Source organism: Aptenodytes forsteri, unplaced genomic scaffold, assembly GCF_000699145.1.
Source record: "Aptenodytes forsteri isolate BGI_AS27 unplaced genomic scaffold, ASM69914v1 Scaffold236, whole genome shotgun sequence".
NCBI lineage: Eukaryota > Metazoa > Chordata > Aves > Sphenisciformes > Spheniscidae > Aptenodytes > Aptenodytes forsteri.
The window spans coordinates 2,474,259-2,500,982 of NW_008794456.1; the positions used below are offsets into that span (position 1 = coordinate 2,474,259).

Genomic DNA, 26,724 nt, shown 5'->3' on the forward strand with positions numbered 1-26,724 from the left:
GTGGTCATCTGTTTTTTATTCTGCTGTAGTGAGGTGTTACTGATATTTCCTTTTCCACTTACCAATTTTTTTACAAATGCAGATAAAGAAATGACTGTCTGCCACTTGCATATCATGAGCTTCCCAAATTCCCCACCCTGTTCCTTATGTTCTGACCATAAACTTACTTAACGTCGGATACAAATTACTGCAGAACCATATGCAGGTTTAAAAATTGAAAATTAAATCTGTCCAAGTGTTCATTTTGGAAGTCTTATGGGAATCATGAGGTCCGAGTTACGAGTGATCTCAAAACAGTGTACGTCCTTAGGTTAAAAGCAGATAGTGCAGGGCTCTGGTCCTTTTTCTTCTCCTGCCTCTTCTCTCTCCAAAAAAACCCCACCAAACCCAAACAAAAACTCCCCACCCAGAAAAGACCCCCCTAAAACCCAGCAGAAAGTCTGTATCTTTTAGAAGATGTTTATTTTCTTGTACGTATTGTTTCATTGGGCAGGCTGCAATAGCACACGGCATAGTGAAATGTAATCGATGTTGTTCTAAAGTAATTGGGGTTCATTCAGTACAGTCTGTGACTTCCTTTCTCTGGTATTACACTTGCCTTATTAAGTAATGTTGAATATTTTTCTTCTAGGATTTAATGATTTTTGAACACCAGTGGACCAACTTTTTTGCTAATTTTGATACTGAAATTCCCTTCATTCTGGAGCTATCAGAATCTCAGGCGGGGGAGGTATGCCTGCTTCAGTAATCCTTTTGAAATGCTAGTGTCATCCATGCGGAAGTAATACGTATTCAGCATTGGGTTTTGTTTGTTGTGTGGTTTTTGTGTTTGTTTTTTTTTTTCTTTTCTCCCTACCCCATCTCACCTTTCATGTCTGAGGACTAGAAACCTGTTGTTTTTAAGCTCACCACCCACCTTACCTATCCATGGTATGATGGCTTAGGACTGCCTGGTGTAATTCAGTTGAACGTTTGTTCACTGACAGTTGAGCTTAGTTGATTTACATCTTCACCACAGATCCCTATTTGTAGGTAGATTGACTTTCATTTTGGTGGAAGCTCTGGTATGCGCACTTCTTAACAAGCTGAGGTTGCACATGTCAAATGTGAAACATAACTGATGGTAACATACAGCACGGGGAAAAATAGCACAGTGCTTTTTGGTAGTGGCTGTTGCTTTTTAAGCATATACGAGACTGAATGGTGTTTGGGTTTGTTTATGGAGGTTGGAAGCAGTTTTTGAGGGCTCAGGAGTTTTCTCTGAGAAGGATAATTCAGGTTTGTTCTTAACGATCGTGAGGATATATCACACTTTCTGTTCATTTACTTGTTAGTCAGATTTTTTTTTTTTCTTCCTCACAGCCTTTCAGAAGTTATTTCAGTCACGGAATGATCTCAAGCCATATAACAGATAACAGGTATTACTCATTATTCCCTGTGAAATTGTGGTGTCACTAGTACCTCGATACATTATTTCCATATCTGATGCCATAATGCTTATATTTCCTTTTGGGACCATCTCAGTATGTCACATCTCATCTTTGCATACTTAAAAAAAAAAAAATAAAAATGCAAAGGCATTTCTGGCTGGGATAAACTGAATTTTCATGGGATTTAATGCTATAGTTATTACATATACAATGTCAATATGTTTGAAACCATTCACCTTGTGCATTCTAATATGATCCATTTCTTCATGGTCAGATATCTAAACAAACTCAAACTTATTACACAGGACGGTGTTGGTCCTATTTATATGATACTCAAAACCAATTAAAATATGAAGGTTGAAGAAGTCAGTATACCTTTGTGAGTCACAACATGCACAAGACCAATGCTTAAGTCAGGGTAGTTAAAAACCCAAATCTTAGCCAATGTAAGCTGGGCAATGCAGGTCAGCTTTATTTTATTTCAGCATAGAATTTTAACTGAGAGGGGAAGGTTGTTGTCATATGTTGCAAAACCAAGCGTTCTGCTGTTTGAGCTAAATAAGGGTTGCTTAGCTACTTGAATGTCTCTGCAGATTCTTCTTTATTTGGAATTAAGCAGTGGAGTTCAATGTCCTTTATTGTTTTCAGCATCCTATGTTGTTTGCATTTAAATAACGAAAAGAAAAACCTTGATCTCTCCAGCTGAGTCTTGGGCCCAAAGCCAGAACTGAAACCAAAATAGTTTTGTTTAATTCCAATATAGTCATTTCAGGGTTTTTCAAGATGGTACATTTAAAACTAGTCAGCTTTTCAAGGCAATTTCCTTTAAAAAAGAGGAAAAAAAACCTTCTAATAGCATTTGGGAAACAGCCTTGAGGTATGTTCTTGTATATGAAAGAAATTATAGTCCTGTTAATTCAAGTAGGTTTTTTGTCTTTGGAACTTGGTCTTTTCAATGGGAAGCTTTCTGCAGCTGTAGTAAATTTTTTTTTGTCCTACTCTTTTAGTGAGAAATTCAATAGTTGGTCCATCAGACTTGAAAACTTTGTTTTCCTTTGTTGTTTGCAAGTTTTCTTCAAGTCTTTTGGTGGTGATACCTTCTTTTCTCCTTAGCCCTAGCCGGCAGCCCTTTGTTCTGTTTGGTAGCCACTCAACTAAGGAAAACTTGAACTCTGGTAACTTTAATTTTCCATCGGAAGGACATCTTGTTCGAAACACTGGCCTTGGTGGAAGCACTGCTAAGCATATGGTAAGGCTTTTAAGTAGTTATCTGGTATTTTGAAGCAGTGTATATTTTCTTTTTATTCGTACATTTTTTTTTTTTGAGCCCTTAAAATGCTTACCTTCCACGAGTTAAGTACCCAATTCTTCTTAACATATAAAAGCATATGTTACCTTAACAGTCGGTCAGTTTAAGGAACAAAGTTCCTTTTTCTTTCTTTTTCCAAGTCAAACTATACTGGATGTTTAATTGGGGACTGCTGAATGAGTTAAAGTATTTTTTTCCTCTGTAAAAAGACAACTTTTTAAACGCTCGTGGTGCTGTAAATGTGTGGGTGGGGGAGAGGGAAATGCTGTTTGTGAGGACGTTTGTCCTAGCCATAAAGTGAAAATCTTCCGGGCAGTAGCATATGATGTACTTAACTCTGACACACAGATTTTATTTTAATCAGAATTGTTTAGCCATTTCTTAAAAAGAAATGGACAGACACTTTTTTTGATAACGACTTTGTGAATAGACACAGGATACTTACGTGTATCCAAATTTCAGTATATGCTTCAGCAACTGAACAGTTTATGAAACCCTGAAAATCTTTCTGGTGTTCGAAGAATGTTAAGATCAAGTTGTAAGATTAACTTGTTTCCATTTTCAAGTAAAAGCTTAGTTTTAAAACATATGATGAGGTCGATGGCTTGTTGCACCGCCGCGCAGGGGACGTAACTGGGGAAGCGACCCCAGGGAATTCAGATCCTCTGGCTGGCTGGGCTGGGTGCATCAAGAAGGTAACTCGCAGCGAAGGAGGAGAGGTAGTGTGCAGATTGCGTTGTGTAGTTCTCCCTGCTAGCCGATTTCCGCAGGCTCTGGGAGTGTCCGTCAGTTGTGCGAGTCCAAAGTCTGTGCTGCTGAGGAGATGGATGTGGTTGAGTACAGGTCATCGTGGAGTGAACGTATGATTGAGGGAATGAATTTATGATCTTGTCATGACAACATTTCATGCATAGTTGCCTTAAGGATGGATGGACGTGGGTATACTGGACACATTGCATGTGTCAAAAGCCTGAGAAAGGATTATTTTAGCATCCCAGTGAAATCTCATCCTCCATTTGCTGCTCTGTCTAACCCTGTTTCTGTAAAAACACTTCCGATTTTGTTTTTTTCTCCCCTTGTTAACATTCCCATTAAGACCACTTGATACCTTTCAAAATGCAAGTACAATTTTATTCTGATGTACTTGCTCCATCTGTTGTCCTCAGATTCTGACATTGTTCTTAAAAAGGTGGTTTATTTACAGGTACAGGTGATACTGTTTTAATAGGGTGTCATGAAAATAGTAAATAAGACCAAGTGCAAGCATAGTTATGGGAACGTGACACACTTTCCTCTTCATGAAAAGAGCAGTTGACATAGGAAATTGAAAACACGTGCTTAACGCTTATGGAAGTCAGAGCTCATCTCCTTTCCAAAGTCTTTCAACCATTCAGGTCAAGTCAAAAGTGAAATATACCTTTGAAAACGTAAGTTGCTTTTTAAAAATCCAGTTAAGTCTGTGTTGTACACCTCCTGTAGTGGTTAGAAGACTAAAGGGGAACTTAGCTTATTGTTAATTATTGCACCAATATTTTTTTTTACTAAGGTCTTTTTGTATCTCATTACTACTGACAACTAGGTAGTGCAGTGTGTATCTCCAAAGGGACCTCTGGCTTGTTCAAGGACCTATTTCTTTGGAACCACTCACATTCCTTTCCTGGGTAAGTATATTAAAAATACCAAGCAGTAATTTAAGGCAGTTATTCTTTTTTAATTATTTAAAATTTGTAGTGATGAAGATGGCTTTGGTTCCTCTATTAGCATTAGGCCACGGAGTGGTAGATACTCTGTAGTTCTGTAGCCAGCGCATGAAATCGTAGCAGAACATTGTTCCGTTGCACATCCTGCCTTCATGTGCGAAAATCGGTCAGATATTCACAAAGAACGATTCAAAGGTCAAGAAGTGTATTTGTGTTTGCATCAGAATGCAGTGTGCAGGTAGAGAGCACCTGAGTGTGCGGGCCTTTTACAAGTACTAGATAAACACTTAAGTCCATGTTCCATACAGGTTGATAGAAAAACAGTCCCCAAAAATACAGTAATTCAAAGTGGTAGTTGTCAAATACCTGCTTTTTTTTGGTGTTGCCCCCACCACCACCACCCCCCCCCCAAAATATTTGAGGATTTTTAAAAGGATAGAGAAAATTCTTTGACTTTTATCCTTTGTCCTCTGGTTTGGATCCAATATAGTGTGTTGTAATAGCTGTCTTCCCTAATAAACACAAGCCGTGTGAAATTTTTAAAAACAATTTCCTCACCCATTTTAAATGGCTGCATGAGTCCATGGATAAAGTCAGTCTCCTTAGGGTTACGATATATCTTGAAACCATATCCAGCTCAGAAAGTATCTGAAGAAAAGATGGTTGGAGGCTTGCAAAGTGGAAGGAATTACAGCGTATGTTTGCTCTAGTTGTGCTTTTTCCTGGGCATCCAGGAATGGCCGCTTTGGGAGACAGGGTACAGCGTGAGAGCGCGCTTTGTTCTGACCCAGTGCAGGTGTTTTTAGGGGATGCAGGTCTTAGTCTTGGCCTTGGTACGTACTGGCTGTACTGATACAAGTTAACCTGTGCTTTGCTCTTTTTTTAAATCTACAAACAAGCTGCAGTTGTATAAAATACTGGATAAATGTCATGTAAAATATGCAGCAGAAATGTTATGCCCGAGGAGTTCTGTGTGAACGCTTCTTAAAGTGCTTAAAGCAAACATTTTTATTTTTAATACAGGAAATGACAGTGAGATGCACAAGCAAGCTGAACAAGTGTAAGCTGCCAACTTTTTATTATTCCTTAACTCTTCACTCTTTCTACCTTGTGGCAGTTGGTCAAAACCACTTTTAGTCAGCAGTGGCTGTTGGCATTTGCAGAGCTACATTTTTATTTAGAATAACGTGAATGTGAGAGGGTTTCAAAGGCAAATTGCTTATTGAGGGTTTCAGTGAGCAAACTAGGAATTGTTAGTGTGACATCCCTTCTGCTGTACAGCTACGTATGAAAGGAAATATTGGTAAATTTTGCTGAAATTTTATTAAAACTTTTTTATCTTAACACTTATTTGAATCGCTTGAAAATGTACTTCATATACACTGAGGGGGAAAGTATCTATAACTGAATGGGAGCATATTCCACAGATAGAAGTAAAAGTAATTTTTAGACTAGTTTCATTAAGCTAAACAATGTGTAAGATTTATAATGGTTAGTGAAAATGCCAACAGGGAACACTCAAACTTGCAAAGAAATTTCACTACGTTTAAGGATAGATAAAAGTTAACTTCCGAATTTTTTTTGTTAATAAGCTACAAAGCTTCCGCACATTTTGACCTTCACAAAATAAAACTTTGTTTATGCATGTTGACGTCCACTTCTCTGCATGTTGTAGATACCTGTCAAGCTTTAAGAACATGGTAGATAATCTGCTTTGGTACTGCTCTCGATCTTGATAAACCAGACCTTTCCTTAGAGGTTTTGTCCTCCTTGCTAGTTGGGATAAGTTTAGGAGCCTGTTCTTGCTTCTGCAGCAGAGCGGTTTGCAAGCCTGCGTGACACGTTAGCGAGACATTAAAGGTGTGTCAGAGGGAGCTGGTAGCGGTGACCTTTCATGCTAAGTGCTGCTGACTTTTTTTGGTAATTGTGATATGGTTCTCAAAGACGTAAAGGTGAAGTTACTAGACTGAGCAGCAGATTTTTCATTTTTTATAGTAAAGTTAACTTTGACAGGTAATTTTGCTTACGTATATGTTCTGCTGAAACACACAGAATATTTCTCGTCCCACTTCTAAACGACTTTGTGCTAAATACAGTTCTAACAGAGATGGCTAGAGAAGTTCTGAGCAAAGCGGAGGTCAGCTGATAGAGGCGGTGTTTTTTATGAGAATATCTTTTTCTTGGAAGCGGCCCTGTATTGGATCAAACAATCTAGTTTCAACAACAGCAGCAAAATTAGCTTTTCTGGCAAACCTGACCTCATGATTTTGGAATTGGTTTGCAGCTGAGTCCTGTAACTGGTTCTTATATTTGTCAATGTTTTCCAATGAAATAAAAAGTGGAAAAATATTTCATAAGCGCTATTCAGTCCAAATTTGGCTGTATTTAGGAAGCAGAACTGCAACCTAGATTGCAGACTGGCTGGAGTGCATAAACTGACTGTGTAACTTTAAGTATCCCTGGGGGGGGTAAACTATTTTTATTTTTTTTAAGACAGTACCATTTTCTGGTTTGCATTGTTAGTTAGTGAATCCCTGGGGTAAACTTTGTATTTTTATTTTTTTTAAGACAGTACCATTTTCTGGTTTGCATTGTTAGTGTTAAAATTTTAAAATGGGAAGAAGAGTGAGGTAACTGTAGCATATTAATATAAAGCACAGCCCACTGTGAGGTGTTTTCTTGCAAATATATATGTCAATTTGAGTGAAAACAGGAATGGTTACAGAGTTAGGAAGAATTATACGCATTTCCTGTAGCGAGTGTGCACTGAAAACATAAGTTAAATGCGTGTGTACATGAAATTACATGGAAGAAACCTCAAAAAGTACTAAGGAGGTTTGATTTAAAAATCTCTTACTGCTATTGGGGATGAAGTTCAAAGACAAGCCTTGGTGCATTTTGAGGTTCCTCCATGTTGGGCCATGTTTGGGAGCTTCAGATGCTTTTTTCCGTCCTTCAGGAATGCTTTGCACATGGCTTAAATGCTGTATCCTTCTCTTTCCTCCGCCCTTTTCCCTCCCTCAACATCTAGCAGTTGCAGAGGAGTAATGAGAGGAGTTAAAGTTTGGGGAAGTAGGACTGTTTTGTCGATCTGCTAATCTTTTTGTTCCAATTTAGCTGGAAGACAGAGGCTGATGTTTCTTAGTTGGGCACAGGTGGTTTTTGTCCAATAGTTCTGGAGCGATAAATATGTCAGTATGTGTGAGTCGCTTCTGGCTTTGCCTAACCTTTGTTTATTCCTGTACAATTTTTTGAATTTCCTTTTAAGAAGGGAATCAGACTTAGCTGTGATGTAGATGTGCTCAAAAGGTTGAGGTGACTGGCTTGTTTTGGTATCTTTTTTGCTTGACATGCTCCAGAACAAGTCAGTCTCTGAAGTCGGTTCACTCTGTTTTCCAGTTTTGCTTTTGCGGAACATGGGGCTACTGTTCTGTTCTTGTTGGAATATTTAGGATGTGATCCTCAGCACAACTGCAGTGAAAGTCAACAGTGAAACTTTTTTTAGTTCTTGACTGAAGAGAGCAGGGATACATTTGTGTCAAGGGTTTTTTTCCCCAAGATACTCTGTAATTTGAGCAATTTACTTGCTCTAATTTATTTTTTTTAAACTGAAAGGTTAAGTATAAAGCTATTTCTATGCTGAACAAGGACTATTTCTATGAACAAGGACCCCTTCCATATAAGGGAGTTGTGTTATGAGAGGAAAAACTGCTCCTTTAAACGGAGGAGGAAGAAAACTCTATCTGTCTAGTAAATGTTGTGTTTGTATTTCTCTTCAGTACGCTGTTGTCGCAAATATATACTGCTGTTGTAGAGGCTGTGCTTGCTGGCATTGAGTGCTATGCTAAAACTTCCACTGAATCCAAGGTAAATGAAGCCCCGATTCTGTACGCTGTAATTGTTGATTTGGATTGCTTGCACTATAAGATTACACGCAAACCAAAATAAAAAAAAAATGCAGTTGACTGAAACATTTATTTATAACATTAATGAAGTTAATACCGTGGCCTCCAACCAGTCGCTCTGAATTCTGTTTAAAAAAAGAGAAATTTCAGAGTATATCTAATCTTATCCATCTACAGTTGTTTTTCCATCTTTCATGGATTTTCCTAACCTTATAGTAAGGAAAATCAGCTATGTGAAAGAACAAATTTTAGCCTGGTGCATCAGTGTGTTACTGTTTAGTGTACGGTCTCTTGTTTATCTTATGGGTGCTCCTGTAGTTGCTGGGATTTGGAAGTAAGGGAAAAGATACTTTATTCTGAATTTCCTTTTTTCAGGCAAAGGAGGTAGCAGAGCAGATGCTCATGTCTGTGTTAGATACCCTTCATTTAACACAACTTAAAACTGCATTACGGTATGTATTTTCAAATACTTACTGATTGATGTATTGTGTCAATGTATTAGCTGCTTTGGGGAAAAAATATGTCAAATGTTAATTTTAAACTGAACTTGCCTGACTGCCAAATTCCAAGACTTCATAATGCATTCAGGTTATTAAAATCATTATAACTATTCCATTTTTCTTTTCCCGCTTTTTTAATCACTTCAGCAGTTATTTTGCTTTAAATCTATTACTGCTTATTTTTCACATGTAGAAGAAGTATAAAGCACGTTTTTCACCAGTACAATTTCTGTTCTACAGCTCCAAAATCGCTTTTCAAATTCAGGCTGTGAATAACCACGGAAGGTTTGTATCGCTGTCTTACACTTCTTGTTATTAATTAGTGTTTTTAGTACAGTAGTAAGTTTATTTTTCTTGTCTTGGAACTTCTGAGAAAACACTGCATTTAATTATTTCATACAAGAGGTACTAAATGCTTTTGTGTATGAGTTTAATGATTTCATATCTGTAATTCTGTGGAATCTTAAAAACATTTTAAAAAAATCTAAAACAACTGGGCAGACCAATTTTATTAACTGTTAATGAGTAGAAGCAGCATGAGCCCATTAAGAGATTCCTTTTAAAACTGTGCTTTTAACTTAGTTGATATCACAAGCTTGTGCTTTTTTAATCCCCGTGCTGTCTAATTGACTGAAATGGCCTACACAAATAAGAGTTTGTTTTAAAATGAAATAGCTTTTTTGGCTGCTCTGAAGTCACTCAAAATGATCTAACCTTTAAATATTTAATTATCATTATTGTTCTAGAATTACTCCATTAGATAATGCGGATAGCCTGAGTTTGATTAAAACGGTAAGTAAGCTGTTCAGTATTCTGATTATACATTTTATTAGAAAATAGAGCTTGAGTGGCCTTTTTCAATGGGGCATGCTGAGGTTTTTATCTATGTGAATACAAACGTAAGGGGAGAGACGAGCTAGATCTCAGATGCTGAAACTGAGGTAAGATTGAGTTTTAACATGAAGTCAGACAGTGGAATTTGGAATAGAACATTAACATAGAGTTACGATGTCAGACTTTCCACCACAACACAAAAGCGGTGTTTTAGGAGGTTTAAAACATACGGATTTTGCTGCTTCAATTGAAGTGTTTCAAGTTCTGCTTTCTCTTCCTTTCTGCCCAACTGTTTGATTGCTGTAGGCGTCTATGATGGTATTTGACATTCCAGACTTCCTCACAGGAAGAGGATGCTTGGGATCTGTTGTCTTTTCGGAGTCCTTTCTAACATCACAGATACAAGTAAAAGAAAAAGGTAACTAATTTTAAATTCTAACACCAGCGTTGTCATTCTGTTAGCTTCGGTGTGACGGAAGAGCAAAAAGGCTTCTGATGGATGTCACTACTATTACCATTATGGTTTTAAGCCTTTGGGTTAATTAAAAGACCTAAATGTTTTAGCTTGCTAGTAATGAATATGTTAAGTGTCAAGTTTCTCTAATCTCACTGAAAGGACTTTGGATTTTATAGCTGCCTTGTGATACAGCAGGGCTGAGGTGTAAAAAATTCAAGTGTAATAGTAACCTTCCTAAACTGTCTTCAATCTTAGTGAATGTTTTCTATTGCATGAGGAAATTCGAACAGCTCTCTTCCATCACTTTTGTAACACTCATTTTATATGATACGTTTTAATTTCAGTTGCTCTTTGTTTGGAAGAGATGAAACAAAACTGAAAAAGGATATGATTTTTAGAAAGCTTTTTGGAACAGTCTTACATTTAAAATACGGGATACTGAGTAACTTCCATAACTTCAGACAAGTGCATATTTTCCAGATTGTTTACATGTGATAAAGGTAGTTGTTGAGGTTGTCTGAACAATATTTACGAACTCTTGTATCCAGACAGCCTGTGGGTTTTTAACCGTGGGAGTTGGAACACTTTTGGCGGGCAGGAGAGCGAGGGAAGAAGCCATATACTAAGACCAGAATAAAAGCAGCGTTTCTTTGGTATTGTATAGCAGCTCTGTGTATGTTACAGCACAAGAAGGCTGGGAGCTAGTCTGCTGTGAAAGCTTCACTTAAATGCTAATAAGTCCTTAAAATAATGAGGAAGTTTTCATATTTCCTAAAGAAATTTCAAGTCGCAAAAGTAACTTATGGAACAGTCTGAAGTATATGGATGGTATTATACTACTTTGCTTTCCATTTACTTCCCTGCAGATGGCAGCATTAATTCAGAAACCAGCCACGTAATACTGACTGCAGCTAACCCAAGATACGCTTCTTGGCTGGTTAGTACACTAAAAGTTATTTAATTTTTTCCTATACATACAGATTCATAAATGAAAACTTGTTACAAACGTATGGATGTATGAGGAAAAAGTATGGAACTTGGGCGTTGAAACGCCCAATATTAAAATATTAATACTATTCTGATTTTTGAATTCAGACATGAAATGAAAAACTGATAAGTGGGAACAGGCTGATGGTTCCATTCATAACAGAAGTTTTAAATTATTTCATTTTCACCACTTCAGTTTTTTAGCTGTGTAAAGGCCTGGGTGTTTTTCAAGTACACAGTGTGACTTTTGAAAATTCTGTTTGTTGTGGGGTACTTCAGATCACTTAAATGCCTGCCCCAACAGAAAGGAAGGTCTGCTTCCAGACCTCTAATGTACCACACTGTGTTAGAGGTAGAATTCCAATGAATGTTATGAAATTGGGCAACATTATACCCTTTGGCAATCCATACTTCTTAAACACTTTAACAGTAATAAAAAATAAGACTGAATGGGGTACACTACTTTGTGTCTATACAATACTATTTTAGTCTATAAAACAATCTAATGGGGAGTATCCCTTGAACGTGTTTCAAGGAACTATTTCAGTCCCTTGGTAACACAGTGTTGAAGAGCACAAAGCTGTCTTTGAAGCACTCTGGTCTCAGGACTTTATCTTCCTGTGGTACCTAAGATTCTTGTTTGCCTTGAATCTTCTTTAATGCTTTTTAGTATTTAATGCGTTTAGCACGTTAGACTTGCTGTATCCACTAACAATACAAATGGAAACTGTTTCTGGCTACAGGTTGAAGATAGTGATGTGAAACTGTCTGAAAAGGCACAGCATATATTGAAGGTAAAATTTTACATTTTTGTTAAATGATAGAAGTTACACTTTCAAGAACCAGTATTCAAAAAAAATCTTAGCTGCTAGCAAAACTGGCTTTTATTATGTTTGTTACTCCTCTTCTATGAAAGACTTGTCTGTTCTACCCTGTCTCTGTCAAACTTTGACCTACAAAAAAAATACATTGTGTGTAAAAGTTTGAGGTTTTCTTTATTTCAAAGAACGACAAAACCCAAGAGCAAAAAGAGTTCTAATAAAGCTACGATTTCATGGAAGTCTCACTAAGTATTACCCATGGAGCTCATGTGTTTCAAAAAAAATCCCCAAAACTTAATGCCATTCTACATGCGACTTTCTTTTAACTTAATTAGCATGCTAAATGTCTAAAGGAAAACACTTTAAGCACTATGAAAAAGAAAAGAATTTGGGATCTTGGGAACATCTTAAACCACACAAGTTTCACATTTGTGGTTTAATTTGTGGTTACCAGAAATCTTCATTATAATTAGATTTATTTTCCTGTAATATACTTTTAGTTCAGTAGATTGACAATCTAAAAACAAAAAGCTGTGCCTTGTGGCTGGGGGGGGAAATGTAACTTAATAGCTGGTGGCAAAACCAAAACCGGGGCGAAGTGCTTTTAAAAATTATACTCTTGACATGCTGTCTTTCACTAGTTCTTCTGTATCAATGCGATTTAAAACTCTTAAAAGTTCTGACAGATGCCATTTAAAAATAAAACTCTTTTCTTGAAGCAAAAGCATGAGAAAATATTCTTGCCTGGATCACAGTCCTCAATGCAGTCTGTGATATCACTGTTGGTTTTTCCTGTTTAGGAAGACAAATCTTTTCTGGGCACTTTACTCACTGGAGGTGATGGAGCGTATATTTATTCTAGCAATCCACAGGCCATGCCTGCAGAAGGTGAGATGTGTTTCTTCAATTACTTATAGAGTTGGTCCACTTTTTTTTTTTTTTTTTAAAAAAAAAACCATGAGAGGTGCACAGTTTCTGGGACTTACATGTCTGGTGAGCGTACCTATGCCATCGTCTTAAGCTTTCTTTCCATTTGCCTTTGCAACTTTCTCTTGTTAAACTCCATGTTTTACTTTTTTGTCCCCAACCTCTCCTTGAAACTTCTAGTCCTAGAAGAAGGATTCCTGTCAGAGCCATAGGCTTTTGAGGCACACGAGACTCGTCTCACATGATTGAGAATGAGTCTTTGCAGAGCTGGGAGATGGCTTTCTCCCGTAGTTAAAGTTCGAAAGCATGCACAAACTGGCTTCTTCTATCCTTAATGGATGGTGTGCCGTGTTTTCTGCTTTTCCTGTACCTATATGAACATTAGATTGGAAAGAGTGGGCATTACAGTAGTGACAGTATGCCATGGGCTCTCAGCTCAAGCAGTAAAGGCAAATATGTTCCTTTTGGGCAACGTGACACGCTGTCTGTGATGTAGGAGGGGATTGGAATGATTTGCTTCTAAATTTATTTACAGCCTTGTGTTCTTCGCTCCTACGGAAGCCTCCTCCTGGAGCTGCATGCTGTTCCAGTTTTTTTCCATTGTCATTTTCACTCAGGAACTTCAGTGTTCATTAGCACAGATGCTCACCGTGTTACAGAAAGATGCTCGATCTTGGTCCTTCTCGGGTTCAGTCAAGTTACTGCTTTCTGATGCAAGATTACTAGCAACAGTCTTAGATCATTCCTCTTCTTTTGGTGCCTTTTCCTTCAAGAACTTAAATAATTTGAATATCCCAATAATATGACTAAAGACAATTTGGCAGGACTGTTGGGAGGGGTTTCCCTCACTCCACAGCCTTGCGTTAACGTGCCTTGCTTAGCCGTGAGAAAACTCACAGAAGAATAAATAGAAGTTGTTGAATCAAAACATATTTCTTAAGGCACAATATTTTTATATTCCGCTGTCCAGAGAACGTACTGTTGTCACAGTATTGATATACAGCAGAAGATAACTAATATCTGACATCTAAGTGCTTAGTATAAGCTGATGATCTTTAGGGGAAAATCTTTAGCTTTATTGTTTTTGTAATTATGCAAAGAGAGTATTGAGGATAAACAATGATGTACAAGGCAATTAAATAGTGACTTTCACATAGTGGAATTTGCTTTTGCTCTAACTGAACAGATTTTAAAGAAAGAAGGTTAATGCAGAATAACATACTTAGCTATTTTGCAATACAGTACTGTGGGCACAGGTTCACTCAGTAAATAAGGAAAAGAATGGTGATTTTTTTTTTTTTGGCTTTGTGAAAACTGGCTGTGTCTGCCCCAATGGAGCAACTGACTTTTTTTGCCTTTTTTGGGGGGAGATTTGTGAAGTTAAATGTTTTGATAACTATTGGGATGGAGAGTTTTAAGTAGGTGGTATAAGGACTATTGTGTAACACTTCAATGAGCGAGATATTTTCTTAGGTGTCAAGTGAAAATGAACTTGATCTCGTTCCCTTTCATGTACGCTGCAAGACAGTTTGCTGTGCTCTAATTTGGGCTCTACTGAGGTTGCAGCTATGTAGCGTTGCAAGAGTAGGTGAAAAAAGGTGCTGTCACACAGGTGCTCATCTTCCTTCTCTGTCACGCGTGTCTTACTGTAATAAGGTATACATTCATGAATAAAATGCATCAAAAAATTTCAAGCTGTCAAACCTTTTCCTTAGTATGCAGATACAACTGCTGTGTTAATGGATTTTTGTAGGCTGAGCTTAACTGAGCAAGTCTTGCCAGTTAAACTCTGTTTTGTGATTGTGTTCTAGGCCAGATTGGACGGGGCTTTGAGCAACCTGGTCTAGTGGAAGGTGTCCCTGCCCATGGCAGGGGGGTCAGAACTAGATGATCTTTAAGGTCCCTTCCAGCCCAAACCATTCTGTGATTCTGTGATTCATCACTTGTAGAAAATACACAAGTAGTATATCAAATTGTTCTTGATATAATTCACTGACTTTCATGTTAAAGGAAGCTGGTTTAGTTTGGATTAATTAATACTCTTTTCGGCTTGCTTTTCTGTTACAAAAGAATTAACATCTCTGATTTCCTTTCTTTCCCCATTGACACATTCTCTGTGAAGTGTGACATTCCGTGAGATTTGACAGATACTTGTACTTGAAGTGTTGTATTTTGCATTTTTCTTCCTCGACCACTCAATAGAAGGCACATACCTGTGCTGTGGCTTGGATTTTGTGAGCACTGGAAGCATCGGCAATGAACATCTTGTATATGTTCATTAAACCTCCACATCTATGTAATTATGTATGGCTTTGTCTCCATTCTACTTGCTCTGAATTTGGACCTTGAATTTGTGATTGTCTCTCTTGGCTGTCACTAGATGGTTAGCTTCCAGGGAAATTGCTAGCCCAGTAACAGTTGTCTCTATACGCAAAAGAAAATGCAAGTCTGCAGGTAAAGGGCTTTTCTGGTTTTAAACTTTGTCTTGGTGAGCAAGTGAAAGGAAAACTGTCGTCTTACACCTTTTTTTTTTTTACTGTCTGCATGGTATGTGTTAGTGTGGTGACACTTTGCTGAAAATCTGACTAACTTTAACAGAGTTACAATGTTTAAATTTTCAGTTGTTTTGGATGTAAGTTTTTCTTAAGCTCTTGTTTTGTCAGTTTTACATTTCTGTAAGTTTGCAATTCAACATGATGGAATTTTTTTTGGCTTTAAAAAAAAAAAAGCCACAGAATATTTACGATAAGTGGGCTCCAGGGGATAAGATTAAGTCAAATGCAATCATAGACATGATTCCTGCCTTTGATAGTGAGATCCAGTAAAGGTCAAATGGTTGTGCTCTGAATGCTGTCTAGATGCTATCCCAAGTCTTTACTCAAATGTACTGCATGTTAAATATAACAAAAATTCTGCAAGAACGTAGATTTCTTCCTCAGAAAGAAGAGGCTTTTGTCACATGATGCTGAAATATTGATGTGTACCTAATACAATTTTTTTTCTTTCAAATTCTAGGCAAATTGTACTACTTTTCCGATGGCATTCTCTTTTCTGATCCCCACCATGGCAGCATTTCCATTTCAAAGAACCACATGAGTTCCATTTCTCTCTATGATGGGGTGAGTATTTTGTTTGTTCCTACTGTCATAAACTTTTTATCAATTTTTATCGATAATGCCGTAGGGTACTAGTACAAAGTTTTAATTTCAGTTGCAGTTTTACAAGTGTGTGTGTGTAAAACTGTAATAACTGATGCAGATCTCTACACGTTTGGTATTGGTTAGCTTAACCGATTACTGATTAGCTAAACCGCAAGGAGTAGAGAATTTTGTGTTAGACTGAGTTATCATTGTGGTCTTAATAGCGTGGAAAATGGCTTTTTATTAAAAGAAAAATTGCAGAATGTAGCATTCGTAAAGCATCTAGCAGTCTTAAGTGATGGATAGGGAAAAGTTCAAGGCATTGTGAAGTCATATGGTGTATTGGAGGGTGAAATGCTGCCTTCTATTCAAAATATATTTAACCTTCAGTCAAGTGTTCGTGGCAGTGTACTACTTATCTCTGGAGAGGTCACGAGCAGTGTCTGTCTACTGTCGCAGAGCGTTGTGTAACTGACAGGGTGAAGGGAATGACTGGTTCATGTTTCCCAAGCTGAGAAGTGAGAAGGAAGGGCATGTTGTGTGTAATTACACATATTCTGAGTAATTACAGTAAAAGACACAGTGTGTTAGGCGTAGACTTTTGCCATTCCTGTGATCAACTTACTTCACTTGGCCAACTTGCCACGCTAATAGTTTGGTCTTCTGGCTTAGTGGGAATTAAGAGTTAGGTTAATGAAGGCAACTCAGCTTTTTTTTTTTTTTCTCTTCAAGGCAGACACGCTGGGTTAACTATCACTTTTTCAGAATGGAAAAGAGATTATTTTGGTTGGTTATTGTCTCTAAGCACTGAAGAAAGTAAAAATTCCCTGTTTCCTTTAGTTTCTATTTTCTTCAGGTACAGTATTAGACATTTGTTTAGTGACCTCCAGAAATCATTGTGTTTGCTATGATTTCATCGTATAATGGAGGAAACCAGTAAAGTACAATGAAAGTGAGAGATTCAATTGAGATGAAAACACAACAGTAAAGAGAATCTTGCCTTAGCTGCCTTTTCTTGTATATCATATTGATTGCCCCTTGGTAGTTTAAGAAGCTATTTTAACACTGACCTTCCTTCTATTGTTTGATTCAAGACACTCACTTTCATAAAACTAGCTATTTATGGGACCTGGCTATCATTCTTGAACTGATGCCACATTTTTGTGTAAAGCTAAACCTTGACAGAGAGCATTTTATTGTTCAACTGACTTGGCATAATACAAGGGTGGAGAGCTTAAAATGTTAAGAAGTGACAGGAGAAGAAGGGTAATTGTTAGTATGCTTTTTCCGAAAGTTATTGCAACAACAATATTGATGGAAAGGAAAGGATAATTTAATGCTTGGATTAAAATAAAAGATACAAATAGTTTAAGTGAGGCAAAGTACAGTTTCTTAGCTGCTCTATCACCATGCCTGCTAGATGCTTCTCTTTTTAACTTGAAAATGTCTGCACTTCTGCCTCCAACACGTGCTGCAGGCTTCTCTATTCTGGGAAGCTGGGCACCTAGCTGCCACCTAAGCTCTGGAAGTCCTTGAGGCTCATAGACATTGAGTGCATGGAGGACAGGGTAGATTCCTCACAGAACTGTACCATGAAGGTCTAAAGCAGAAACCATCCTCATCTTAGCAGAGTCAAACATAAATCTCCCATCTCGTAAGACAGCACTATTCTAGCTTAGTACCAGCCATCCTGGGAATAAAAGAAAACCCAATAGGCTACGCTGCCACCCAGTCTCCAAACTCCCAGGTTTTATTTCTTTTTCTTCTGCAGCTGGTCATAGAATCATAGAATGGTTTGGGTTGGAAGGGACCTCTAAAGGCCATTTAGTCCAACCCCCCTGCCGTGGGCAGGGACATCTTCAACTAGATCAGTGTCTCGATAAACTGTATAAGGCATCTTTACTGTATAGTGCTTAAGACGTTATGTGCTTGGTTTTAAGGTCTTACTTAAGACCAAGTATTTCAGCTTGTAAGTACCTGAATTCAGCATTCATTTTGGCCATTAATCGAGTGAACAAATATTATTAAGTAATACTTAGATTTCACAACAACATTAACATCTTGTAAAACTTCGAAATGGATTCTTTTAACCTTATGTCCGTGGGGATTATTGCTGCTTCTTTTCAGCTTTTTTCGATTTGTGAAACCCTAAATGTTTTCCAGGAGGAGGAGCACGTTCTGTTGGGCACTTCACATGCAGATTGCAGCATGTGTGAGTTGGCCTCTTAGTCGCTCCTCATGAAATCTGCAAGCTATCCTGCAGAATCCAGGGTCTGTGGACCGTGTTCCAAAAGCCGTTTTCTCATAAGAGAAATTGTTCTCTTTTAGGAGAGCATTTTTGTATGTTCTTCAGTAACCTCAATGACTTTGAGAGGCTTACTTCTATAATTAATCCCTCAGTCAGCAAAGGGTAGAGATTCTGTTTGCAAATGTCTCTGAATTGATACCGATTCTTGTGTAAGTGTTCCCCAACTTGAGCTTTTTCTTCTCAAAAATTAGTAAGTAGAGGTCTTTGCCCACTTCTGTTGAAAGGGAGATGGATGTTACTCGATTTCTGATTTGAACCCTAAGTAATGGAATCCCTATCCTCCAGGGATATTTCACACTGCTGAATTGTACTGTATTTCTAATACTTGGTGTGAAAAGAGTTACCAGTCAAAGCTTGAGCATAAAACACTTCAGCATCCTGCAAAGTTGTACATAAATGCCTATCTTGAAATCCAGAAAACCAAGGGTCAGTGTTGTTTTGTTAGGAAAAAAAAAATTGGACAACCTGAGTTCAGTGCTTCTGATGGAGACTGATCTTGAGGGCTTCAGCTTCCTGTTGGTGAAGACATAATTCAGGTGAAAGAGCAATAGATTTAGTAGAACTGTGTGAATGTTAAAGAATCCGAGAGAAACAGGACACTTCCAACATGCAAGTGACCTACGCTTTAAATTGCAGGCCTGATAGTTGTATCTCATTGCAGCATGGTTCCTTTCAGATCAGAAACTCAAGAGCATGGTAAAAAAAAGTTTGCAATAGCCCCATGCCATCCTTCTAATCTCTTTAGCTGATATTTAATTCATTCTGCCAGGGTATCTGTGTCAGAGGAGATGTGTGGGTATAGATGAAGGTGGCTTTGTTGTGAAGCGTTAGCGGAGGGAAGGGCTAAAGGTCTAGTTCCTGGTGGAGGGAAAAGAGTAGATATTAAAATGCAAGCTTTTCTTTTCAAGACAAGACAAAGCTTAGGTGCTTAGAACAATCTCAGATGCTTTCTTTAAAGCTTATGATGTTTCTAATAGCTGCAAAGTAGAAACCGAGGAGTGGCTGCAGTTGATCCTTCTGCTCCATACCCGCACTATGCAAGCTAACGAATGTTCAGATCTTTACGCGTGCCCAGCTATGACTGTAGTAGTTCTCTTCTGATCTCTGCTATTTAATGTATCAACGCTTTTCTTCACTTCCAATAACTGTTAATTATAATTTGTCCTGTTTCTTCCTTTTCTAGGATTCAACCAGTATTGTTGCTGCTCTCTTTATAGACTTCAAAAGTTCCTTGCTTGCTCATCTACCAATTGAATTCCATACCCGAGACAACTTTTTGATGATTGCACTTTTCCCCAAAACAAAGATTTATAAAGCTTTTTATTCACAGGTAAAGTAAAAAAAGGTTGGTTTGGGTGGGAGGAAAACCACACAATTATTCTTTGTGTATCAGATGAGAGGCAAGGGTGAATTTGTTGATGTCTGTCTTAACGAATTACATTTGGGAAGAAGGGGTTTGTTTCTCATGTTAGTTGAGCCACTAAAGCTTGTCACCTGATAAGTAAATACAGGAAAGGTTAAAGTTCAAAGTCTTTATTACATCAGTCTTCACAACCGAAACCCTTTCCTATAGCTATAAACAAGCACAGTTTAGAAAGGAGAAGGGGCAGTTAATACTGAGGGAGCAACAAGTTAGGAAATACATTGAAAACCTCCTCTGTGAAGTTGGATGGGATTCACCAAGGGTACTGAGAGAGATGGCTTATGTGATTTTGAGGCTGCTTATCATTTATATAAAATCAGGGTGTTGCAGTAGGAAGGATGGTTACAGATAACATAACAAGGGGCAGTAACCATAGATTGCGGCTTTGAAGATCGGACTGAATGTTCGCAGGAGGTTGGTGCAGTGACTGGAACAGGTCACCCAGGCAGTGAATCTCCACCTTTGAAGATTTTTGAAAACTTGGCAGGACGAAGTGATGGCTGAGCTGATCCGTACTGCCAGCAATAGTCCTGCTTTTAGCAGGAGGTGGGTCTGGAGACCTCCAGAGGCTCTCTTCCAACTAGAAACTCTGATTCTCTCTGACCTATGGCATCTGCCTTGCAGACTCGAGATTGTTGCAGACTGCCCTGCCGTGTAGACCTACCTAGTCCTTCCCAGGAGCATGATTGCTCCTGATCTTAGGACCTTGCATGTGTGAGAAACTTCAACTTATGTATGCATTTCTAGTGATTGTGTTGCTTGTTAAGTTTAATGCTCACCATGTGCTTTCATTTTGTCTTCTGAAGCCAGCGAGTGCTCTCAAAGCTTGTTTTCTAGTAGTTGCATTTTAAATGTAGCACTGGTGTATAATTGGCTACAGCAATTGTATGTAGTGGCAGAGGTTCTATTGTGTTTTTTTGTGGTTAGACACATTTGGATCATGATCCTTGGGGAAGTTTTGTTAAAATCTTTAAGTATCCCATATGGCATTGTATTATTCTCTAAGTAGATTGGCTTCATGCATTGTAATGCAGAGGCTTTTAATAAACAAAACTTCATAACAATAGCACTTTTGAGGAAGTGAGCCTGGAGATTTTAGGACTTCACAAGGGTTTTAGTATGCGATCATAACACTGGATTGGAAAAGACCACCTAGCTCAGTGAGTACAGTCCCCACTGGTAGTATTAATCTTACCATAAAATTTTTCCTCCTTTTATCTTAAGTGTTTAGATTCCTCCCACTGTTCCACTGTGTGAGTGGTTGGGAATATTTTATTTGTTTGTTTTTGAATTTTCAGCCTATTTTATTAGGTCTACTTTTATATCTCTGTTTTTTTTTTCTTTGGCTCCACCAGCGGACATCCTTGAGGTATTCAGAAATTTCGGACCTATTCTTTCTGGCTTATTTGGCCTGATAAAATAAAACCAGATCCTTTTTCATCTATGCTTATAAAAAGTGCTCTTTTCCTCTGATCGTTGTAATACTTTTCTTTTGATCTGTTTTTTGGCTGTAGATTTCCAGACTGTGTATAGTATCTGAGATGAGGGTATTTGTTTCTTGTACAGAGGCATTAATAGTTCTCTTTTCTGAAAATGTTCAGAGGTACCCTTTACTTCTCACTGCTGCCTTGAATTAATAGATCGTGCTCTATTTTTTTTTTTTTTTGAGAGACTCCTTCAGGTCCTTTCTCTTTTGCTACCCACTAATATTCCAGCTGATTCTAGAAGTATTTGTGTGCTCATTCTTGCTTTCATACTTACCTTCCTCCTATTTTTCTTTCTGTTTCTTCCATTCTTAGTTAGATCTATTTTTCTATGAAGCATCCCAATGCTGTGTAGACTGTCTCCCAACTTGGTTCCCCAAAATGCTGTCAATTCACTTCAGTCTATGGCAAATTCACTGCAGAGGGTGTCATGGGGCATTCCCTAAGCTACTCTGCTGGTGAATGTCCCCAGCCTTCTCCTGCTTTTTTTGGTGCTCTTTAGACCTGTCCTCCTTTGAGTTAGCTTTTTGCCGAACAGTTCTGTACTGAGTTTCAGTTTCTGCAATTTAACAGTTTCTCATCTGGCACCATACCAGTTACTTTGCTCAAGTTCAAGTAGATGAAACATGTCCTTTGTCTTGAAGGTGTTATCTCATGAACGAAAACTAGTCGTAAGATCAAGTGTACCTGATTGTGTAAGCCATGGAAATGTACGATTGTATTTTGTTAGTATTTACCTTCAGGTATTTATTGATTTCCTCCAAAATATTTTCTAAAAGTCTGCATGCCATTGAAGTCTCACAGACATAGTAGTCATTCTACAGACCTGTAGTTACAAAGATTCACTAAAATGTAGGTACTAGTTTTACTCTTCTCCACTCATATGGCACGATACCTCGCTTACTGGACCTATGCTTTAATTATTCCAAGCCTCCTTGAAATAGGGAATGGCAACTACCTGTTCCTCCAGATCTGAGTGTATCAAATTCCTTGTAACTGAGACGTTTGCAAGATTTGGAGCACACAGAACTGGAATCTGGTTTGCAGATCCTGCAAAGACAGGACAGTACCTTTCATGTCCTCGCTCCAATTGGTAGTGAAGGAAAATTTGCTTAGGCTTTGGAATGTATTGATTTCTCTGGTTTTCTTCACCTTCTCAAATGCCATAGCAGCTCTTTTTTAAACGTTCATTAAGTTATACAAAAAGGATTGATTTATTTCCTTGGAGTTCTGTCTCAGTCTGACCTGCGTTTTCGGTTTATCCCTAGCCCTTTGCCCTCTAAAGAATACAATTTTCTGTTGACCAGTCCTTCTTTCCATTCCTTGTAGGCATTTTCCTTAGTCTCTCATACGTGTTTTGAAGTGGTTATTTGTTTGGTCGCATGGATCCTTCTACACAAGCAATATTGTCTTTGTTAATATCAAAAGTTTATTTTATTTTGATGGTTTTTTATCTCAGTACCCTTGTGTTTAGGATGCCGATTTGTTAATGGAAAGCAGTCTTTCCCCCCCCAGTTGTTTTGTCTTGCAGCAAATTGTTGTGAAAAATGACAATGGCTGTTGCCCCTTTACTTAAAAAGAAGGGAAATACCGAACACTTAAATGACTGTGTGATTCATCTGAATCTTGATTTCTAGGTTCAGAGTGCCATTCATATTAATGTGACTTGGCTAGAGCAATCGGATGCGAGCCAAAACACTGTTCCCTAGAGGAACGAAGAGCTCCCTTTTGCGAAGGAACAGAGTTTTTCTTAAATTTCTAGAAATGATTGCTGCAATCTTACCTCATGGAAATTACAATACTACTTAAATGAGACTTAGATTAACTCAGTTCCTGCTGTACTGCAGTTGGACTGTAAATACCTAGCATGTGCTATAACTAAAAGATACATGTGAACGTTACTGTTACTTTGGTGGGTAAATCTTTTTCCTAGAATTTTTTTTCCTAGCTACGAAGATGAGGGAAAACTAGACCATTTCAGTAAAGTTACTTCTTGAAGCAGTTCCAGTCTAGCCGAAGAGAAGTTTATAAAATCTGATTTGTGGAGACTTCTTTCATATTTTGAATTCTTGCAGCAAAACCAGTATTGTGAAATATTTAATGGCTAGTTAAAATGCATGTATTTTTTTAGGTGAACAAAACCAATTCCTAAACAAATTCAAAACAAATTTTGCAAAATAATGACACTTATGCGTAGGTCTGGTTTGTTCCAGGTTTTCTCTTCATGGCAAAACCAGACAAACTCAGGATTATCTTTAAGGGTTGTCCAGGAAGAATTCCTGTCTGTGGAACAAAAGAGACTGTGAGTTCATCCCCTTACTCCAGTGTAATTATACGTCAGCTGTGTGCTACAATCAGAAAAATGCTGTCATGCATTGAACATCTTGATAATGATTCAAAAAGGAATTGTTGCATTCTTAGTGCAACACTTGCTTTATTTTTTTGTACTAGTTAATATGTAGCCACCTAGTTTAAAGAAGATAAATTTCTAGGTTTCTTTTTTAACTAACCAATTAATTTGCTTGTTTTAGGCATTCCAGTGTTCAGAGGCTATTTAATGCCTTGTCTCTTCCTTCTGGGGAGAGATGCAGGGAGCTGAAAATATCTGCTGCCCTTCCAGAATTAGAGAGGTGAGAAATTAGTGTTGTTTGCAAGGGATCAGTGTTACACAAAAATATTTTGGTATATGTAATACTTGTCTAAAAATTGCTTATTTAATAACTGTCTTCACAGCAGATATTTTTTTTTTTCTGAGATGAACTATTTCCTCTCGAGGAAGCCTCTGTTTGACCTTTTAACAATCTTATTTTAGTAACTTCCCAACTATTTACATGAATGAAGTCTTTTGGTCTTGATTGTAAGAAAATAAAACTTTTATTTTTGAAAGGTTTGTCCAACATTTTACTGTCAGCAGCGTCAGTCATGAGCCAATAATGAGAGCACATCTTCCTATTTTATTGCAACAGTCAGAAATCATTCCTGATAGCAAAGCAGAGAGTGATAAGGTAAGAAAGCAACCCAACAATACTTCTTATCCTTAGCGTAGAATATTTAGCAAATATTCTGTCTGTCATTAGTTTTGTTGCAGGCAATGCAGTAAAGTACTGATGTATGTTTAACCATGCTCTCTGCCCCCTTATCCAACACCACCAGTTCACACTGAACTTGCTTCAAGTCTGTTTCTTAGAATAAATTGTTCTGCCCTGTTTTCCTGATGACACTACTTAAATTTTTTTTTTTTTTTTTCATTTAAACAATCTTTTGGAAGTACTAATGGCCCTCCAGCCTGATAAAATAGAGGCAGAAAATGAGGCGTAGATCTTCAAGTGAACAGTTTTCTCTAATGTCCAGAGAGAGTTAGCCCTAAAGCAGTAGCTCATTTTTTGCTGAATAATTTAACTGAATTGTTCTCTGGAACATAAAAGTCCTTTAAATAGCATAGAGGTAGCACATGATATTTAACATTTGCTGATATTATCTGTAGAACACTCAGTTCTCTATAGGGGCAATAACAACTGTCAAACTTAAGGAGTGCTTTAAATAGCATTTTTGGAGACAATTTTTACTTGTAACTTTCCAGCATTTGAAATCTGCTGTAAGCAAGGAGGCCAAAGCAGCAGCGATATAGTCTTTCTCTTTGAATTTTGCAATATGGTGGCAGCCTTATTTCCTGGGATCTAGTTCAGAGACCATACTGACACTTAAATTAAGTATTAATTAGTAAACCTTTATTATGTTTTAAAATCTGATTTTAAGGTTAGTTTAAGTGTTTTTGTGTATGTTTTTTTTAAAAAAAAAAAAGAAAAATCTTTCTATAATGTTCATACCAAATTCTATAAAACACGTGAACTTAGTACCTCTGATTTTTAGGAGTTACTTCTCTATATCTATTATCATGAATACTCATTTTCTTTGAGCATCCGAAAGTGATTTTGAGGATAGGATACAAATAGTCTGCAATGGCTATCTTCCAGTTTCTGCAGGATATTTGAAGAGGCAATTTGTCTGTTAGTGACAGGATGGTATGCAGTGTGATGGCTGATTACCAGTGACATAATTTCTTAAGTTCAGCGCAGCACAGGGAGTTGTTCTAGTCGTGTTTCCTCCAGAACTCATTTGCTTGCTTCTGTAGCACGCTCCAGTATATAGTGCAGAACTATATCTATATACTTTGGAGATAATTCTCTGACTTCTTATCAGTGTTCCTTTGCTATGATCCCTCTCTAAATACCACCAGAAATACACATAATGGAAACAGAGGTGCTTTATGCAGAAAAGCTGTTGGTATGTTAGAGCTGTTACAGTGCAGCCTCTTACCAATCCTACTCAAAATGCAGCTTTGCTGAAATAAATTTTGTGGATAGCGCACTCGGTTCAGTATCAGAAGCCTAGAGTTGCTCTTTGTGTTTGACACGCACCATCACCTTTTGAACCATTTTGCTCAAATCCTGTTCTATGTATTTGAACATACCCTTTTCACCATAGGAAACATAATCTATTTGGTGTCCCTTGCAGCGTTTTGTCTGACGTTTGCATTAATACTTACACTGCAGACTAGGTTTTAATGTAGGGGTTTTGATGATACTGTTTGCTGTATTTGTTAATTGTCCTTTCGTTGTATTTAAGGTATGAAAACCAAGAGAAAACGCATCTTTCTAAAATGATGCATATCTGAGTAATTGCATAAACACAATTAGAGTTCTACACTATCTTGCCATTTCTGTGGTTAGTCTCACTTAATTTTGTGTTCAGACTTAAGATTTTATCAAGATACAGAGCTTTATGTGTGGGCAATTGTTGTAGCTCATTTCTAGTCTTCAAGTTGCCCCCCTTCTTATCTGTTCCCTGCATTTTAGGTGGTTATCACCATTATAACTGGTCTTCCAGGATGTCGCTGCAGCGATCTGTGCGCTTTTCTTGTGACTTTTAACAAGGAGCATGGAAGGTTTGTACAGTTCTGGTTTTACAGTCCAAAGCAATGGTTATACTAATCACCAAAGAACTACTCAGTGTGAAGGAAATGCAACTATCAATGTTTCACTTAATTTATTTAATTTTTTAAAATCTCAGTTTCTAATTTGTAAACAGATGTGTTATAAGAATAAATTCAGTAAATATTATGAGGCACCATAACTAGTTCTACATAGCACACTGTAGGGTAGGGTATATTACTTCAGTTCTATTACTTCAGGTGTCTCATTTAACTGTGTTATGCCAGGTAGATTTGCCCTTAAATTTTAGACATTTAGACAAGAAAAATGGCACAGGAGATTTTTTTGTTGGTATTCCATATTAAGAATACCACAGGTATCACTGTAGATCTGTGACGTGTGTCTGGAACTGACACTGATGCTACGAACAGGGTCCAGAAGAGGGCCACGAAAATGATCAGGGGGCTGGAACAGCTCTGCTATGGAGAAAGGCTGAGAGAGTTGGGGTTGTTCAGCCTGGAGAAGAGAAGGCTTTGGGGAGACCTTCTTGCAGCCTGTCAGTACTTAA

At 37.7% G+C, this 26,724-nt stretch overlaps 1 protein-coding gene across 1 annotated transcript in view; it reads left to right on the forward strand.

Annotated features, from left to right (window-relative positions):
* The window catches only part of CUNH20orf194 (chromosome unknown C20orf194 homolog), a 116,237-nt gene that overhangs the window by 68,909 nt on the left and 20,604 nt on the right, over positions 1 to 26,724 (forward strand). Inside the window, exons 9-27 of the mRNA XM_009290722.1 lie at positions 632 to 730; positions 1,363 to 1,418; positions 2,544 to 2,679; positions 4,319 to 4,400; positions 5,463 to 5,499; positions 8,219 to 8,306; positions 8,720 to 8,796; positions 9,085 to 9,129; positions 9,591 to 9,636; positions 9,985 to 10,096; positions 11,002 to 11,072; positions 11,866 to 11,916; positions 12,744 to 12,831; positions 15,886 to 15,989; positions 19,502 to 19,648; positions 23,439 to 23,527; positions 23,757 to 23,855; positions 24,113 to 24,230; positions 26,082 to 26,170. Coding sequence (XP_009288997.1) covers positions 632 to 730; positions 1,363 to 1,418; positions 2,544 to 2,679; positions 4,319 to 4,400; positions 5,463 to 5,499; positions 8,219 to 8,306; positions 8,720 to 8,796; positions 9,085 to 9,129; positions 9,591 to 9,636; positions 9,985 to 10,096; positions 11,002 to 11,072; positions 11,866 to 11,916; positions 12,744 to 12,831; positions 15,886 to 15,989; positions 19,502 to 19,648; positions 23,439 to 23,527; positions 23,757 to 23,855; positions 24,113 to 24,230; positions 26,082 to 26,170 — 1,634 coding nt within the window. The remainder of the gene's footprint in view (positions 1 to 631; positions 731 to 1,362; positions 1,419 to 2,543; positions 2,680 to 4,318; positions 4,401 to 5,462; positions 5,500 to 8,218; positions 8,307 to 8,719; positions 8,797 to 9,084; positions 9,130 to 9,590; positions 9,637 to 9,984; positions 10,097 to 11,001; positions 11,073 to 11,865; positions 11,917 to 12,743; positions 12,832 to 15,885; positions 15,990 to 19,501; positions 19,649 to 23,438; positions 23,528 to 23,756; positions 23,856 to 24,112; positions 24,231 to 26,081; positions 26,171 to 26,724) is intronic.